Source organism: Vanellus vanellus, assembly GCF_965231255.1.
Source record: "Vanellus vanellus genome assembly, chromosome: 7".
In the NCBI taxonomy this organism is placed as follows: domain Eukaryota; kingdom Metazoa; phylum Chordata; class Aves; order Charadriiformes; family Charadriidae; genus Vanellus; species Vanellus vanellus.
In genome coordinates, this window is record NC_138912.1 from 3274181 (window position 1) to 3294213 (window position 20033).

The following is a 20033-nucleotide window of genomic DNA, read 5'->3' on the forward strand; positions in this document are numbered from 1 at the left end:
TTGACCGATCAAACGTTAAAGTCAGGTTCGATATGAATGTCACACTTGCGTCTGAGTATGCTTAACCTCAGTACTCATCTCAAAACCATCACCTGGTGAAAAAACTGCGCAGCACTTAGTAGGAAAAGGGTATGACTTGGGGCAGAAAATTGAAATAGTTTACATTTGCCCAGTTGGGTTTAATTCGGCAATGGCGCCTTCCCAAATGCGCAGCAGATGAAAGGATACTCTATTTGAGGAAAAAAAAAAAGGAAAAAGGGCAGAAGCCTAAGAAGTGTATATATACCTGTAATTCACGTATATAGACCTGTAATTCACAGGAATAATTGCAACAGAAGAAAAAGCTTACATCGAGGATTTTCTCTGTCAGCAAGGCACTTATTAACCTGTTTTTCAGAGTTTTTATCACTCACTTCTTACAAACCGACCGATCCACGAGGCTTTTGTAAAGCACAGTAAGGGTTTTCCCGCGCTCAAGGAAAACCCCCATTCAGTTGTGAATGCTCTGCTCGCCCAGGGCAGCCCCTCTCTGCGGAGCAGCGCTGGATCGGTGGCCATTCCCGACCTTCCTACAGGATAACGTGCACGCTGTTGAGAGTGACGGTGAGCGGGACAAAATTCCACGACTGACAGCTGCGACCCCCCTCTGCAAAGCTGACAGTGACTTTATCATACGTTCGCTTTGAAGACTCCCGATAATGCAAGTCTTCCCTATAAGAATATCATACAATATTAATTTAATCATTTTGTAGAGAAGTGGGTTGGTCAGTCTTAACAGTGACTCCTTCGTAATGGGTATTAAATATTTTTTGCCTGGTAAAAACTTAAGAAATTATCAATATGCATTTCACAAAAATCTTATTAAAGCTTTTTTACTTAATGTACCACAGCCATTTTTTGCTGTTTGACGCTTGATAAAAGCTGTTGCATGTACGTTACTCTACATGTATTTCAAACACTGGAACAATTCTACGGTTTTCCGCATCACATCTCTTTAGAGGTGGTCTTTTGATACCCGCAGTAGCTTGCGCACCATCGTGCCTTCGCCTCTGTCACCAACGTATGGCTCCGCCAGTCCGCAGAACGGCATTTCTCAGGCTTTGGGGCAGCTCGGGGTACCGATGATGCTGCCACCATCCTGCACGCTCAGAGTCTCTTTGGCACGAGTTGACCAGGCATAATTTGGAGACCAAGCATTAGGCCAACATACAAGAGCAATGTGTCCTGGTGGCCCAGAAGGCCAATGGCATCCTGGGGGGCATCAAGCAGAGTGTGGCCAGCAGGTGGAGGGAGGTCATCCTCCCCCTCTGCTCTGCCCCGGTGAGGCCACATCTGGAGCACTGTGTCCAGTTTGGGGCTCCCCAGTTCCAGAAGGACATGGAACTGCTGGAGAGGGTCCAGCAAAGGGCTACGGAGATGAGGAGAGGACTGGAGCATCTCTGTGCTGAGGAGAGGCTGAGGGCCGTGGGGCTGTTCAGTCTGGAGAAGAGAAGGCTGAGGGGGGGTCTCATCAACGCTTATCAATACTGACAGGGCGGGTGCCGGGGGGGGGAACAGTCTTTGTTCAGTGGTGCCCCGTGACAGGACAAGAGGGAACGGGCACAAACGTGACCGTGGGCAGTTCCATCTCAACCCGAGGAGGGACTTCTCTCCTGTGGGGGCGGCAGAGCACTGGCACAGCTGCCCAGAGAGGGGGGGAGTCTCCCCCTCTGGAGCCATTCCAAACCCGCCTGGAGGTGTCCTGTGCCACTGCTGGAGGTGCCCCTGCTCTGGCGGGGGGTGGCACTGGGGGGGCTCCAGAGGGCCCTTCCAGCCCTCACCAGTCTGGGATTCTGGGATCTCCCAGTTTTTGTTTGAGGGTCTGCACACAGCGGATGCTGCAACTTAAACTCTGAGCCTGGCAGGAACCCCCCGGGTCAGCTTCATTCCTTCCAGCCGCAAAGAACTGATAATTTGATGCACTTCTCAGCAGGTACAAGTGGTACAAGTACGCCCGCACACCGTATCCCAGGGTGCATGAAAAACCACACACATTCCCTGCTTCTTGGCACAATTCAAGAATTTCAGTTTCTTCACACGGGCTTTAGTTAGTCGGTGGAAAAGGAGGCTTTTACCAAATCAACACCTGCGTTTTATTTCTTGGGATTTTTGAAAGCCTTTCGGTCCCACTCCAAATACTTTTCAAGTTTCTGTCTGTATATCTGATCATAAGATTTCTTTAAGGGACGGTTGCTCTAAGACAACTCTTTTCTGAAATCACCGTATGTTTGTTTCTTCGCAATGCACCATTAATATATATTTTACATGCACTTTTAATACGTCATGTGAGACCTGCCAACCACACATAACCTGAGAAAACCAGCTTAACCGGCATTCCCTGGATTTATCCAGTGAGCTGGGCTTCAGCGTAGGCTTGGGTTTGTTCCTGGTATTTATTATGGTGTCATCTGAGAGAGTTAACATGGGATTACTCAGTTACGACCAGGGACTCATCTCCTAAATGAGTATTTCCAGGAGGAAACCTACTACCAGACTAAATCTCTCTGAATCTCCTGGACTCGGAGAATAATCTGAGAATAACAGCAATAATTTTATTCTTCTGTCTCTTGAACTGCCTTAATCTACTGTAACTCTTCCACAGGGGGCTGGAGAGAGGCTCTTTCCAAACTGAAAATCCGCAGCTCTTAAGATAGATACGAGCAGCACAGCGGCTAAACAGTTGACGTGTCACCTCCATGCCACCGACCGGCAAGCGCCAGCGTCCAGAGAACCACGATGCAGATGCAATTCAGATGTGGGATATCCCCACCCTTCTTTAGCCACTCACTCACCCCCATAGCAATCCTGGTACCGGTGGAAAAAAGCCTAAAATGTTATTTGACTTAGGTTACCGGCATCAACCAAATGACCTATGTTACAAATCGACACACGAGTCATGAAAATCAATGATAACAGATTGCTTTTAAAGGTATCGCACACATCTCTGATATCCAGCTTCGTTTTAGTGACTACGCTGGAAAGGACGCTCACATGAAAACATGGTCACATACAAAAGGCTTCTCTCCCATACTCATCTATCTACATATACCTGTCAGACAAAAATGTCACCATTTCAGACGGCGCTGGTTATGACCCTGATTTATGGATTGGGTGGTATATCTTCATTTCTAGTGATAACCCGAAGAAGTATAAAGTATTGGACATGTTTGAAGAAAAAGCTTCTCTACTAAAATTCAACTACTCCATATTAGAAATTGGAAAGGAAAACCCAATGTTTGTCTCATACACCTAAAAGCCAACCATCAATGTTCAGCAGATTGTAAATAACGCACAGACATACAATAATGTACTTTTTCTACAACCGAGGGGAATTTCCAAAGCAAGAAAGCTTGCTGTCATCCGTGGAAAACGACAGACGCTTACCCTTATGAACGTCGGAAATCCCTGGCCGTAGTATCCAACAGCAAAGTAGTCTGGTTTCGGTCTTATCACTTTGACAATGTTTTCATAGAACTGGGCTTGCTTTCTCTGTAAAATAAGCAGGAGGAACTTTAATGACCTAAACCTTAAGAAAATTCCCTATGCTTAAGCTCTAGATCTCTTTCATGCGTATCTTTAACTGAGAGATGTACATGTTTCATTTGCCCCTTTTTCTTCACCTTTCTATCAGATACACGCTAATATTTTGAAATACTAGACTCTGTAGCCACGGTTTTTATCCTCATCTTGGTGAACCTGACTGTTCCATATCCCGTATCCCAATTAGAATGAAGCTCAGGAATTTGCAAGGCAGCCTGAATTCCTGGTTGCGACACTGCCGACGCCGAAACACGGGACCGATGGAGCCCGCACCGCCAAAGCCAGCTCATCCCCGCGGTGCTGACTTTTCAGTTTTTTGGCTGTTACATTTCATTACATTTTTCTACTACTTTTTTTTCTTTTTTTTTTTTTTTTCTCCCCATATTTACAACTCGTTATTTGCATATGGAAAGCATGCGGTTGAGAATTGCAGCAAAATGTAACTTCTGGAATAAACACACGCATGTCAGACACCATCTGTTTTTGAAGCGGAATCCTTCTTTATCTCAAATGATGAAATAATAACAAATGCGCAGCTTCAGACGATCTGTCCATTAACTTATTTTGAGCCTATTACTTTCTGTAAGAGAATGAATTCTGATTTGAGGGGAGGTTTATTACCGCTCCCCTACGATAGATAACAGTAAATGGCGAGAAGACCACAAAGACCCAGATCTGCCGTGTATTTCTCAGTTCACCTGCAGCCAAACTATTGTGTCAGCTGTGGCTTGTCTTAGAGTCTAATATTTAATATTGCTTGAACAAAAGAGCCAATAGGGAGAACAGAAAGAAACAAAAAACTTTTAAATTTTACAGTGGGGAAAAAAAAAAAGAAGCGCTAGCATGCTAATGCTATCAGTCACAGCAATCAGAAAAGCCGACGGGGTATGCGAGACCCGACTCACACGGGAGCGCGAATTTTGATCCCTGCCTTATGAAGGACGAATGCCCAATGCACGCCAGTACTGATTTTTGTGACATCTCTCTCAAGTTTCTTCTGTCTCATAAATAAAAAGCAGATAAACTCGGTTGTTTGACCTGAGAATTGGAAGTTTTTCTCAATTTTCCCAATTAGAAGAGGGAGTAACCTCCATTTCCATACCTGGTTTATACCACTGCCTGTACTTATGTCACTTAATGTAAACAATGACATATTTACTGTGCGAGACAAATGATACATAAGTTGGTATTAGTGGCCATCAGCTACAATGTACGAAGTTCAAATTCAGCCTTCTGCTCCAAAAACGGATACAGTATGATAAGTAAAGAGTGGTTGTTTCCATGACAAAGCTGTTCATGTGGCCATGTGTGAGAATAAAGGAGATGGAAAATTAAAAATGAGGGACTTGGAGAGTAGCTACCCACTGGTGAATAATCATATCTGACACAGGAGAATCATTTCCAGCTGAGGAACAATCTCTACCAGATTCCTTTTATATTGAAATGAAGAATATCCTCGACTGAAGGCAGCCCTACTGGCAGCGGCGCGGGCAGGAGGCCACGGAGGACTCTTCTGGCAGAGCAAAGCGCCTGAGAAATGCTCGGTGACTACCTCCCTGACCTCCGGCCCTACAGAGCAATGTGACACCAGGCTCCAGACCACTTAGGCCAATGAATACAATCACCCTGGCACTAAAAACAGTTAAAAAGCCACAGGTGGAGGACCTTCAAAAAGGGATATACATTCAGCTGTGGAGAGCTGGAGGACTGAACCAGGGACTCAACAAAGAAGGAGATGTAAGGGAGCGAAGAACCCATAAAATTGAGACGAGTGGTATTTCCCTTCACGCTTTCCTCCCCAAGAAAGGAGATTCTGGGGAGATGGGGATGGAGGTGCTTGAGGGGAGATGGTTCCAAGCCATCTTCAACCTGTCCAAGCCATCCTCAACCTGTCCAAGCCATCCTCAACCTGAGCGTCGGTGTCAGCGGAGGGAGAGGGTGCAATGACACCGTATTAGCGCCCAGCTCGGACAGGCTGGGACAAAGCAGATAAACAATTCACAGAAACTAAGGAAGATCTACTCTGGAGAGGGCAAAAGCAAAATGCATCAAAAAACCTGAAAGTCAACAATTTTCAGAACCAAACTGGAAGCGTGTCCCAGCTCCTGTGAAAACGGTTGAGAAGTGAGGAGGGACAGTGACAGCTGCCATTCATCCCTTTCGGGAAGAGCCGGAGATAAAAAATGGTGCGGGCATAATGAGTGGGTAACGTCAGGGCAAAAATAACTGACTCTAGACATGAATGCTCTGGAATTATTCATACCTAAAAAAAGAAACGTGAATATGGAAAGACACTTGAGAGAGAATGGGGATTTTTTCATGTTCCCATTTATATTTAAATTCCAAATTTCCTTTTATACCCCAAATCAATCAGCTTAACATTACCGAAATGTTTTTCTTTCAGCTAAAAAAATAAATAAAATGCAATCCTTTTCAGGCACTCCAGTGGTAGCCAGTTAATCAACATTTGTCCAACAAAGCCAAAGCGGGCATCTATTTCTGCATTTTACTGTCATAACAAAGATTTTCAATATAATTTTAAAAGGTTCAAAATTAAATTCTGAAAAAAAAAAAAAAAAGTTGCAGTGCCTATGTCATTAAAAAAACCTACCAGCAGCTCACTGAGTTGTTCATAATCAAACATTTCATTTTCATACTGTTCTGCAAGTTCTTTACCCAAGGCGATGGCCTCTTCCCACATCTGTTGAAAAAAAAAATCACAAAACAACAACAAAAAAGTTGAATTACATACCTTGGTTAAACAACAACATTGGAATAAAATGAATCTTAATGAAACACAACAAAATGCATTGTGTCACATGCCCGAAAACGCTGTGCGCCTGATGTGCCAAATAGCTGTGGCAGCATCACCCACATGTCTCTATTCGTTGCAAATCAAGTAAAATGATCAAATTGCTTCAGAAATAAAATGATTCCTGCTAGCCCAACTAGATAGCCAATAATGCGTAAACATGGCCTGCCCACAAAGAAACCCAGAACCTAGGACTTCGGATAAACGTTGTTGATTGATTATAGTTCATAATCGCCTCTCCCCCCTCTAATATCTATAATCTATATTAGACAGGACAGGCAATTTGCAGATATTGTTTTGAACAAATATTCATTATATTTCCATTGGTTCTTTCCCCGCTCTTGTCCTTCAACCATGAAATTCATCAGCCGTCTCTACTGACCCAAAGAAATCTAACAATATCCTTCAGCTCTTTAGAAGCCAACAACCTTAATGAGGAGCAGCAAGAATGCTTCTGAATGTGTATTTTTAATTTTTTTCTACTTTAAATACAAAGAACCACTCAACCCCAAAAAGATGCTTAGATTAGCACACCAGGCTATCTAAGATCAAACTTGACGATCTGCCTCTGCTGCTGAAATCTGGCTGGCACTGCCGACCTCACTTTAGTATAAAAAATGAGATTTGGAATGAGTTATAAATCCATTTGGTTTGTATTACCCTTCATCTTAAATTTAAATCCCCTGTCCACACCACCTAATTCTCCTCTCGGCATCAGGCCCCGTGTTCCTAGCCCCGGGGAAACACCGAGACGGCTGCTGCTGCCAAGAGCAGTCGGATGAAGGAGGGTTGAGGACAAGGGCTGAACGCACGTTTCCCCACTGCTCCCCAAAGACGTCCGCCCCCGGGAACGAAGAGTTTGAGATGAAGCACCAAAATTTCCAAAGACGGTGGGAGCTGGATGCTGGTGAGAGAAGAGGGGAACGGTGCTCCTGGGGAAACCTTCACACACCCAACCGATTCCTTCATCCATCCCGCACAGACCCCCCAGCCCTGATTTAAATAAGAAATATTTTACCCCCCAAGAGCTCCTGAAAACCAAAGGCCACCAAAACACACAAATGAAATCCCACCGACGCACAAATGAAATCCCACCACTCAAAGCCCAAAATCAATGTCGGGTGAATTTTATGTCTCTTTTGATCTGCAAGTTGAAATCACATTTCTTGGTATACCAGGAAAACTTGAGGGGAAAAAAAAAGCAACGAGGGAAAAATCCCTAGTTCTGGATGCTAATTTAAAAAGAAGAGTAAAACATTAAGGGTTCATACGACCGTCAGTGTGACCGAGACTGCAGCCAGCACTGGCCGAGGAGTCAGGAAGGGCACAGCTACCTGTGATTTAGTAACACCAAACTGGGACCTACAACGTCTTTCTTTTTTTTTTCCCCTAGAAATTGGCCGTTTGGGGCCCAGCCAGACCGAATGCTCAGTAGCCTTCCCCTACGTGTAACATGCCAATGCCACACAAGCAACATGTGGCTCGGGTCCCACCGGTTTGCTCTCCGTTCCCGTTCCTCCCTGGAAATGAGCAGCCAAGTTTTAAGCAGAGGGCACTCGTCCCGCAAACCCAAGGATGGACTGAAATATCTTCCTAGCAGACGGAGAGGGAAGGGAGGGAAAGCAGCAGCCTGGAGAGGCAGGGAGCTGCTGATGGTGGAGGAGATGGGAGCTGCAAAAGGAAAAACAGTAACAGGAGACTGCAGGGAGAAAGGACAGAGATTTAGAATCACAGAATCATTGGAAGAGACCTTAAAGATCATCTAGCTCATCCCCCCTGCCCTGGGCAGGGACACCTCCCACCAGCCCAGGTTTCTCCAAGCCCCGTCCAACCTGGCCTTGAACACCTCCAGGGATGGGGCATCAATAACTTCTCAAAGTAAGGGAGCGAAGTAAGAGAAAAGATGGGCCAGACACTACACTGGTATGGTTGAGCAAGGGCAAAGGAGCTTCTGAGTCCTAAAGAAAACAGATGGGGAGATGCTCGGGCAAAGGGAGACTGGGTGGTGACCTAATTTAAGACAGAAAGACAACAGATGCTCTCCAGGGGCAGAGCTCGGTACCTACATTAACTTCTCCTCAGGGCTCCTCTTGATGTTTGACCCCTTCTCTTGATTTTTCTCATTTCTACAACAAGGTTCATAACATTGTTTATCTAGGGAAGAGGACTGGAATGAGCATGAGTTACCTCATGTTTGTAAAGTGCCTTAAAGACGAAAAACACGTCGGAATGACTAATTACAATCACCGTAATGAGGGATCACGTCTGCAGGAAATCACAAGGCAGTATATACACTCTGCAATGCAATTTTTGCAAACGGGAGGGTCTGAATGTTTTTATCCATATTATGTATCTAATCTAGAATAACGGTACAGAGCATATTTTTATTTCTAAACAAAAATTAACATGAGTTCAACAGTAAAGGCGTATTTGCAAAAAATGGGGTACATTTTCACATACTAGGCTAAGTTCATTTTGACCCAGAAGAGCAATATACCACCAATTTATAGAAACTAAACTAATATTCGCTTGTTTGGCAAGTCAGCAGTTGAAACCTTTCAAAGTCACTTAACCTTTTTCTTCATTTTGACTGCCGTTTTCTTTTTCTTCTTCTGCACATTTTCATTTCAAAGAAAATGGCGTTGCCATAATGCTTGTCCCAGTCCTCTGTTTGCGTGTTCCGGATTTAACCAGTCCCTCCCCAAAACCAAAGCAATTCTACTCTGTTGTCTGTTGTGAAAATATTTATAGATGAGCTCAGGCAAACAGCTTTGGAGCTGAACAAGACTGGAAATAAATGGAAGCCTCAATAATTTTAGATTTGCATCGACACTGTAAACAAACTCATTCAGTTCTTCCGCTGAATCCCGGATAAGCAGAGACATTGCGACACGTTTCCAAAGCGCGGCTGGCAATGCAAAACACCAGCTCTGGGCTAAGGTTGTATGTTATTTAATGCAAACTAATTCCACCTGGCCGTCAAGAGGCAGGGGGTGCGGGATTAGCGGTGGGAGAGAGGAAGGGAGAAGATGAGCCGAGGGGGCTGAAATGCCATGTTGGTATTGCTCAGACTGAGAGCCATCATGCCACTGCAGCGTCACAGCCCACGGGGCACACCACAGCAAACGTGTCCCAGACTGTCACTGTCATCTCTACCGTTGAAATGCTCAGGAGCCCATCAAAACTTCAAGAAAGACAGGGAGCTGTTGGAGCAGATCCAGAGGAGGCCCCGGAGATGCTGGGAGGGCTGGAGCCCCTCTGCTGGGAGCACAGGCTGGGCGAGGTGGGGGGGGTTCAGCCTGGAGAAGAGAAGGCTCCGGGGAGACCTTACTGTGGCCTTCCAGTGCCTAAAGGGGCTCCAGGAGAGCTGGGGAGGGAGAGGAGCGATGGGACGAGGGGGAACAGTTTTACACCGAGAGGGGGAGATTTAGATGAGACATTAGGAAGAAATTCTTGGCTGTGCGGGCGGTGAGCCCCCGGCGCAGGTTGCCCCGAGAAGCTGTGGCTGCCCCATCCCTGGAGGTGTTCAAGGCCAGGTTGGACGGGGCTTGGAGCAACCTGGCCTGGTTGAAGGGGTGGCTGAGCTGGTGGCTCATGGCAGGGGGGTTGGACTAGACAGCCTTTAAAGGTCCCTTCCAGCCCAAACCATTCTATGATTCTAAAACCAGACCCAGGCTGTCGAAGGCACTGCGTACGCACCAATGCCTACAGACAACACAGCACCGCCACCGGTTAAAGGACAACTTCAGCAGAATTAAATCTTGGTTTTGAATTTTTTTCCCTTTCCCACCCTTGTCCGTCTTCTCGATGCTGGAGCCGAGGCTGCATTTCCATTGCGCCTCCCTCAGCCTGATCAAACCCTTTAGATAATACTGAATATAAATATTAATAATGAATTTTATAAATGTTTCAGAGCCTAAAAATCGAATCCTCAACTTAATTATGATATAGATTTAGTTCATCTCCAATATGCACATAGTAATCGCACAATCCTAGCACCTTTCCATTCTAATTTCCATTCCCCTATCTGCAGGTGGAGATGAACAGGAAAAAAACCAGATATTATGAAGGTTTGTTTCTGGATTAAATTACTGGAATTAATTTAAAATTTCCTTAAAAGTTAGTTTATAAGTTACACTGCTCATATTTTGTCACATTATTTTTAACGGAACACGTTCAGGTGTGGGTAAGAGATAAAACTACTCTTTTTCTATCATACTGCAAATACACGATAAAAGCGCCTCACCATGAGAAAAGACTCTTTCCATTTTTGCCAGCCTCTAACCTGGCCCCTCTCCAGCCGAGGGATCTGTCTTAGAGAAAAGCACCACCTTTTTGTTGCTACTACCTCTTAAAAACCCCTCTCCGCTGCAACATCTCTATTTTGAAATCCAATTGTCCGGTTCAATCCTCTGAAGGAACACCAGGAACTCGTACTATAAGACTCAATTTGTAAAATGTCAAGTGTCCTGAACTCCAGAGCTCCACGAGTCCATTAACCACCCGGCTCTTCCCTCGGCCGTTTGCGCAGCTGGACCACATCATCTGCAACGTCCCCCAAAACAAAACCAAAGCTGGTCATTATTCCAACGTCGTAAGGGAAGCAGGAACGGCGCGATTAAAAACTCCCCTGCGCAACCCTCCGAGAAAATTTCTCTGTTTACGACGGAGCAAATTTATTCAGGTGAGGACAGCACGGCTGCGGCAAAGGATTCTGATAAACGAAATCTATATTCTTGAAGGTCAATAACTCCCAATCTGCTGCCTCGCAGATTTCCTGCCTTGGAAGGTTTCCCAGGTTTGCCCAAGACATGGCAGGTCTTCTGGAGGAATGAGCCGTACCGGGAGCTACTACACAGGATTTGTGCGGTGTACAACTCATTAATGCGAGAAACAATTTATCTGGAGAGTGCACCAGAGAGAGAGGTTGGCGATAGTGGAAAGAAAATGCTTCTTTTACACTGAAGGAGTAAGAAAAATGTGTACAGCCTAAATTTAGTTGTGTAGACATGAACTGCAAATTGTTACGGGAAAGACTTTGAGGATGCAGAAGGAGATCTTTTTAGGGAGAGCCTAGCAATGTAATTTATTTTTGAAGCTGGATTGCTTGTTGCCCTGAAAGAACTGCAGCATCCAATTTAGTTTTTGAGGTTCTTCAAGAGCAGTAAAGGAGGATCTTAGGATATTTCTTAGCTCCTGCTGAGTTAACGGTCAGTAAAAATGAAATAATCTGGGAGAAGAGTATTATTGTGAAATATTCTGATGTATGAGGCACATTCCAAGCTGTTTAAATTTCAGATAGCGTTAATTACTATCATGTAAGCTTACTGTTTTAAATAAAATGTTTAAACACAGTATTTCCCTATTGCTAGAACTGTATGCAAGATGTGCAAGATAAAGCCACGGTTGGAAACCCTTTAAAACAATGTGCTGTATTCGTTTGGAACGTGGTCAAACACCCTATCTTTGCTCTCTGAAGACTGCCTCTGTCTTTCACAGCTCTCAGGACGGGCTTACGATCTGACGTGGGATATGAGCTGGACATGAGCCTCGCGCTGATTTTTGGCAAACAGGTGAATTTCACCACTATCTTGTTAGATGGAAGAAAAAGCCATTTGATGCCATCCTATGAGCTGGAAAAAGGACATTTTAAGCCAAAGCATTGCATTTAGTGGGTAGTTTCAAATATTTTGTGTTTTGTGGCTCCAGTAAAACAGTAGAAGGTTTTTTTTTTGTGGGTGGTGGAGGGAAAGGAAGAGCAGAAATAAATGAGCAGTGTGCATTTATTTATTTTTTTCTCCCTGGGACCAACGCTTTGGATTTATGAAGGAGCAGTGGAAAACAGGTACTGATTTATAGACTGCGGCATCCACCGGCAAACGTGAAACACGTTGCGGTTTGGACATTTAACCGTGCAGGAATAAGAACGCTGCTGCTTCCTCTACGGCTCCAGAGACCACTCAAACCTGTTTAAAAATGATATCTCGTCTTTATCAAGGCCACCGAGTATCTTATGGCTTCAGCAGTTCATTAGCATTGACTAACATCAACTGCTCCACACGGGCAAAATTCCACCCCCGTTCCTCGTCACTTTATTACCGCCACTATTTTTCCTCCTCATCCTGAGATACTCTCACCTACCAATTTTCAGTGAAGTCCTCGGATTAAGGGCTTTGTTGAAAATTACAAAGCTTCAGCAAAAGACAGAAAGGGCAAACACTTGAGAGCAGTTGAAAGGCTGGGTCAGACTGCCGTGATAAGCGTGGGGATAAGGCTTTTGAGGGCAAAAGCCAAGAGAGACGCAGACGGGACTGGAAAGTGCAACGCAGTGACGAATAATCATAGAATCATAGAACGGTTTAGGTTGGAAAGGACCTTGAAGATCATCGAGTTCCAACCCCCCTGCCATGGGCAGGGACACCTCCCACCAGCCCAGGTTGCCCAAGGCCACCTCCAGCCTGGCCTTGGACGCCTCCAGGGATGGGGCCTCAACAGCCTCTCTGGGCAACCTGGGCCAGTGCCTCACCACCCTCACAGGGAAAAACTTCTTCCTAATGTTCAGTCTGAACCTGCCCTCTTCCAGTTTAAAGCCACTCCCCCTCGTCCTATCGCTACATGTCCCAGTAAAAAGTCCTTCCCCAGCTCTCCTGTAGGCCCCCTTTAGGGACTGGAAGGCCGCAAGAAGATCTCCCCGGAGCCTTCTCTTCTCCAGGGTGAACAGCCCCAACTCTTTCAGCCTCTCCTCATAGGAGAGGGGCTCCAGCCCTCGGGTCATCCTCGTGGCTCTCCTCTGGACACGCTCCAGCAGGTCCATGTCCTTCTTATGTTGGGGACTCCAGAGCTGGATGCAGGACTCCAGGTGGGATGTCACCAGAGTGGAGTAGAGGGGCAGAATCACCTCCTTTGACTTGATGTAGGAGAGCAAACTATGCGTATACTGAGGAAACTTGGAAGTAACAACATTTCGTTTTGGAAACAAGGAGCTTAGGAGAGTAATGAAAAGTATTACTAATAAGGAATCAAATCCATAAAGGAGAAGAACAGCAAAACGCAGTAGCTGTATGTGAAAATGCTAATTTACTAAAGGTGAAAGGTGTACTTCAGCTTTACAGCAGATTGGTTTAAGGACCAAGAGGCAAATATAAGTAAAAAAAAAAAAAAGCCAGCTTCCTGAGAATAACATATTGAAAAATAGAAATCAAATTGAGGAATCTTAAAGGGATCTCAAACTGCCAATAACGGGGCTATTCACGGCGAAGGCTAGTATTTTGTTCTCAGTCAAAATGAGCCACCCACACTCCTGCTTTCCGTGCAAGCCCACACGCCCCATTATGAAATTACAAATTTCACAGGCGCTTCTGGTCGAGAAGCGAGAGGTTCGCTCCATTCCAGTCTGGGTATGAAGGATTATACCTCCCTCTAAATTCACCTCGCCGTGAATGCTAATATTTAGGGAATAAGCCTCACGGTTGGTTTTCACTGGGAAAGTGCACCGTGCCTTCCTCTTGGGAAATTACTCCGGTAAGACAAAGGGATCGTGATTTTTTGAGAGGCTGAACTATGCCGTCCTTCATAAAAAAATAAAAAAACAACAACAACAAAAAACCAAAGAAAAAGCCAATGTTTTAAAACAAAGTGACACCTTTTAGGAAATTCCTTTCCTCCATTTCTTTTGCATAACGTTTCTGTCCACGTCTACCTCCCCCCGCAAGTCCACCGCTCCCATCAGGCTGGCCGGAGTGGAAGAGGCACAGTCTCACAACAACTTTAAAACAAAACTCCTGAGCTTTTGCTAAAATCTCTACATCTGCCCAGGGCAAAATCACCTTCTTTTGACATCTCTTGTTAACTGTATGGGAAGAGAGAGCAGAGTAGTGGGATCAACCCCGAGTGAATTGTCAGGTAGAGCCACAGCTGGGCAATTATGGTAAAAAAAAGACAAATTGGTGAGTGTATGGGTACAGTCTTCTAAAAATGCACATCAAATATTATTTCAGATGTGTTACTGATCACAGAATGGCATAGTTAAAGGAGCCGCTGGACTACATTTGCAAAGTGCATGGGTAAATGTAAGCAGTTGATTTAACCTAATGTCAGAACATCCCAAATGAGAGGATTAACTCAATTCTGCTGTGGAAACCTCAACTTTGAGCTTCCTGACATTTGAAAATTCAAGTCGCTCGTATTCTCAACATATATTGATTTTTATTTTCGTTTTTCCTTTTCACTGAACAATATGAAAATTTATCACTGGCTGGAGTGATCAGAAAATGAGAGAAGAAGTACCTGTAACTAGGAAAGAGTGCTTTGGAAATGAATCACCTCCTCACACGCATGAAAGAAAATCACACAGGAGTCCTATGATTTGAGTTAGGCAAAGGAATAGGAATAAGTCGTCAGAGCGGTCCCTTCGATATCACTGTTCACCAAAAAATTTTAGACTAATGCAGATTCAGTTGTTTAACCTAACGATGAGGGAAAGGGAATGCACAGCGTTTCCGGGGCTATTTCTTTTGAAAGCGGGCAGAGCCTCCTCTCATTTCTAGTTGTAAAATCTGAAAAAACCAAGAATGGTTACTCAGTCTAACGACGGTCTCTGGAGGGGGGACGCCGTGCTGGGTAATGGGGCGCAGGCTGAAAAGTAAGCAGCAGGTATTTTGCCTGCTGTTTATATAAACAGCTCATTAGCGCTATCAGCAGAAATGGGTGGGTACAACTTTAAGGCAGGCTGTTTTCAGTATAGATTAAAAGACGCCGCAGCTCTTAATTTACAGCTCAAACCCACTGGCCTGGTGCTCAGAAGAGCAATTCCCACCGCCTGCACGCCTGCGCCATAAAGGACTGACCGTGAAGCCAGAAAGACGTAAAACAACAACATAAAAACACGCGACTTCTGGCTTTTCGTTTCCAGAGAGGAATGTGGTATTAAAATATACTTTTAAATCAGCTATGACCCTAATTCTAACGAGGTTCTTTCTCCCTTACCCGCTGGTAAAGGGTTAGTAAAAGCTTTTTTGGGCAGCAGAAACGGGCCGTGGAAGCCAACGCCATCCGCCGCAGAAGCAGCAGGGCACCGCCACGCGCCCCAGCCCCACGCTTCGGGAAGCCCGGGCTCTATCACAGGCTGGAATTACAATGGCTTTAGCATCATTTATTAACAAGTTGTAAATACCGCATTCAGATAAGGTATAAAATTTGACCTTTTAAGCAAAGTTTCTACCAAAACACTAATCTGATTCTGCTAAAAACCTACTTGGAAGACATGAGCTGGTTTGATAATATTCTAGTTCTACCAGAAAATGACATTTCTGTTTGCACGACGCTTATGCAACAAAGATTGCTTTTAAAAACCTAAGTATACGCTCTTGAAGTATTCTGACAAAGAGATTTCTACTTCTGTACTTAAACATTTTGGGCACAAAATATCCAAACACTGGTACGTCCCTACATGTCCCTGTCTCCCAGGTTAAACCCCTCCACCTCTGTGGACCGGTAACACCAGCACTCTCCCCTTCCCACTGCGCAATGCCAAATCTTGCAATAAAGGATGCGATTGCAGTGAAATATCCTCATCTGAGAGCATTTCTGCCTTCTTACGATAGAAACCACAGACACCCATTCTCTGAGGGAATTATTTTGTGTACGCGGGAAGGAACAAGGGCAGCTGAAGGACTGCAGCAGCCATTGCAACCGCGGGAAAAAAGTCAGTCCCCCAAATTACATGCATCAATTTTTCATTTTCTCTGTGGCATCATATGCACATATATTTACCCATAACACAGCAGTTATAAATGTACCATTGATTTCTTTTTCCTTTTTTTTTTTTTTGTTTAGCATTATTATCTTTAAGCGCTAGCTGGTGGACCGTTTACACAAAGCACTCCAAATAACCTGTAGCAAGTTTAAAGCTTCCTGAAGGTCACTTGACGCAAATTATGTTTACTGGTCAACTGGTAAGTTAGAGAGAAAAGCAATGAACCGTATTTGGATTTTTTTCTTCCTTTTTTTACCTTGCCCTTGTCAAAGTAATGGATAATTTCTTGATATAGTTGATCTTTCAGCTGTCCTTGAGTAGCAGCCTGGTATCCATCCCGCTGGGTAAGATGTGCTGCACATGCTTCTTCCGACCACTAAATGATACGAGAAAGAGGGGAAAAGAGAAAGCAAATCAAAAATTATGAAATATGTCAGTAAAATTACGCTAAATAAAACACGCACTTTTATTTAAAGAAGTGGTACCACAGCTAATGCACTAAAATAGTGGGGGGTTTTGTAGTTGTGGGTTTTTTTTGCAGTTGCGCACAAGAAACATTTATTCGAATGCTGTAATTGGAGGCCAATTATAGATATCTCAGCTGGAAGGAAGTTTCTTGAGGTGGCTGCTTCTCCTCAGGGAGTTAGATGTGGCCGACCTTGGCCTGCTGCCGGGTACAACCTGCTGGATGCCGGTTGTTGTTGAGAGAAGCCCTGAAGGTAAAATACATCCATCCAAATGGAAAGGACCACAGGCAGGGAAATTAAATGGCTGCAATTCATGGAGAACGTTTGGAGGCAGGGAAAAGCACAACTAACTTTAGACAGCCCGTCTGCAATTAGTGGCTCTTGCAGCAAATGCCGAATGGATGAGGAGCAAGATATTAAAGGCATTTCCCCGTAGACCCGAGAGGACCAAGCGATTCCCCACAGCTTTCTCCCCGGCACTGTCATACTCTGCTGTCCATTCAAGGAGAGATGCAACTGAAACCTCCGGACTCCAGTATTCATATCACCTCTTCTTCACCTCTCTTCTCTCCTCCCACTAATATTCCCTACGATCTACCTGGGGATGAGGCAATATTGGAGCCTCTCCCCTAGGCAGGAGCCTGCCCTTCCATGGCTGCCTGTTTTCATGAGGCCGGCAGGGAACGAATGCCTCTGAGAGGCACAAACCTCTACCAAATCAAATCAAATCAAATCACTCCACAAACCTCCATTAAATCAAATGAAACTTCCCATAGATAAAAAGACAGACAGGGACAGGCGCTCCAATAGGACCTGTTGCCTCAAGAAACCAATTTCAAAAATTAAAGTGATTAAAGAAGCGTTCACCACCTTCTCTGAAAATCAAAGCTGCTATAGAAGGAGGACCGCCCACAGAAATAAAGTGGTGTCACTTTTGGAAAATACCAAAGATCAGCAACTCAAGAGATTTATTCACAGAATTGCTGTTACATCATCCAGTTTGTTGTTATTCCTCCTGTATGTTGTTAAATTTCACCCAATTACTTAATTTGGCCAGAATGTTTGCGTTTGGCCAAAGCAGACAACTTTGACACCTTCATACTGCAAAACCGTGTTTCTGAGCAACAAAACCCTCGTGGAGTCTTCAATGCAATGGCACCTTTTTCAGCACATGAAGACCTACTATCTTCTGTTAGTTTTGAACATCTTAATTTTAGCTAGCTAGGTTAAAAAAACAAAACTTAAAGTCTCTTTTCTTAAGTGTGCTTCAGCAGCTTGCTGTGAGCCGGAGAAAACGATGGTGGCTCCCTCTCCGCTGAGACAGCCTTCCCGCAAATTTAAAGGTGAAATTCTTGAAAGCTCTCAGTCTTTGACCTAAACGTGATCCCATTAAAAGCCATGTGATGAAATATATGCCAACGATGAGTGTCATTGAAAACCCCGTCCTCGAGGTTTGAAAGAACAACTCGATTGCTTAAAGCTACACACAGCACAATATTGCTGCTGCTGCTCGAGCACCACCGACCTCCTCCACCCACCGCTAACTACTGGGAGAACAGGACATTGTGTTAGATAGGCTGGTACGCTTTTATAATAAAATAATTCTAAACTATAAAGTCATTATATTTATAAACAAACACCTTAGCGAGGAAAACCTGCGATAAATACTAACCTTACATCTGCCACCTTCTATCAATTTGCACTATAAGAAAAGAAAAATGGATATTTCTTTCCAGTAAATTAAAGGAGTACTTTAAAGATACTCATCTCTGAGGACATTCGGTAAGAAAAACCAAAATTGGCTAAACACTAATGTAAGGTCACATAAAGCATATTGGCGAACAAGTTCAAGACTTAATAGGTGAAAGTTTGAGGGACATTTTATGGCACGGTTCATTCCACCATTTTTCCAGAAAAGGCATCACCTGTGGAAGGGAACGGATGCTTTGCCTTTTCTAAAAGGCTCATTCCTGTTAAGTGCGATGAGCAAGAATTACACAATTCGGCAGTCCTGTTTTACGCCCCTTGTGGGAATAAAAGCCATCGTTACACCACAGACCGGGCCAGTTACTCACTGGAGCTGTGGAGTTGCCCACAGGCAGCCGCCGGCGTGACCGAAGGCACCAGGGCCACCTCCCCACATCTTCACCTCTCTGACACCTCTCGGCACAGAAAATGGCATTACCAAAGAAGTGAGCGCATCCAGCAGGCGGCCTCCAGCAACTGCCCCGCTTTCAGCAAGGAATAAAGCTATTGCTGCACTGCTTTTGCACTCCACATGAATCCTACTCATGTTTTCCCGTGTAATAACCCTCTGTTTATTTTTAAATACAGTAAATACATTTCAAAGCGTCTTAATTTAAACTGCATATGCACACTCTGCAGCATATTTAGTCTTATTACAGCTTGGATGCAGCTCACTCGGTTTTGAGGTACAAATAATTCTCAGTGCATCTGTTAGAAGCATTTCATTTAACACCTTCCGCTTTTCAACTTTTTAAAATAGATATTTCACACTCGCATTTCACTTGGGATTGCTTACACTAAATCAAAGATTGCTAAGAACAATTTGCCGCTTAGAACGAGATAAATTTCCTTTACGAAATGGGTACCATTAGTATAACTTCCGCAGTAATGCCGAAGGTTGCAACGCACTCGCCACCGGCGTGAGAAATAGACGGAGGGGAAATTGCGGTTCTCAATTATTCTGTCCCTGACCCTCTGCCCCATAGGGCTGTCCTCGATGGGAGCAGAAAGAGATCCAGGTCTCCCTGGAGAAAGAAAGGTTTCACTGCGGGTGGTGGGATGTGAGGAAGAAGAATGGCACTAAAGCAAACACTTCAGAAAACACTAATTCTTATCGAATTGAGATTTTTTACTTTTTCTATTGACTGGTTTTTAAAACTGAAATGCAAAACTCCTTGCTTGCAATTTAGTGATGACTAGGCTGCATTAAACATGGGATTTCATGACACAAGTGTCTGCTGCTAAGTGCAGCATCCTTCCGGATGATAACGCCGGGAACACGGTTGGCACACGCTGCCACGTTTGTGACACAACCATGTAAACAAGCTGCGTGTTAGAGACAACACCATCCATCCAGAAAGTTTTCGGAGATTAGACAGGCTGAGAGAGTTGGGGTTGTTCAGCCTGGAGAAGAGAAGGCTCCGGGGAGACCTCAGAGCCCCTTCCAGTGCCTAAAGGGGCTCCAGGAGAGCTGGGGAGGGACTGTTTACAGGGGCATGGAGTGATGGGATGAGGGGGAATGGCTTCAAAGTGGAAGAGGGGAGATTGAGATGAGATATTAGGAGGAAATGTTTCCCTGTGGGGGCGGTGAGCCCCCGGCGCAGGGTGCCCCGAGAAGCTGTGGCTGCCCCATCCCTGGAGGTGGTCAAGGCCGGGTTGGACGGGGCTGGGGGCA

The 20033-nt window shown here is 44.7% G+C and overlaps 1 protein-coding gene across 1 annotated transcript in view; it reads right to left on the minus strand.

Moving 5' to 3' along the window:
- The window catches only part of LOC309674360 (dedicator of cytokinesis protein 1), a 79687-nt gene that overhangs the window by 43499 nt on the left and 16155 nt on the right, over nucleotides 1-20033 (minus strand). The window contains exons 6-8 of the mRNA XM_082486381.1: nucleotides 16402-16521; nucleotides 6191-6280; nucleotides 3424-3528 (exon numbers count right to left, since the gene is read on the minus strand). Of these exons, the coding sequence (XP_082342507.1) occupies nucleotides 3424-3528; nucleotides 6191-6280; nucleotides 16402-16521 (315 nt within the window). The remainder of the gene's footprint in view (nucleotides 1-3423; nucleotides 3529-6190; nucleotides 6281-16401; nucleotides 16522-20033) is intronic.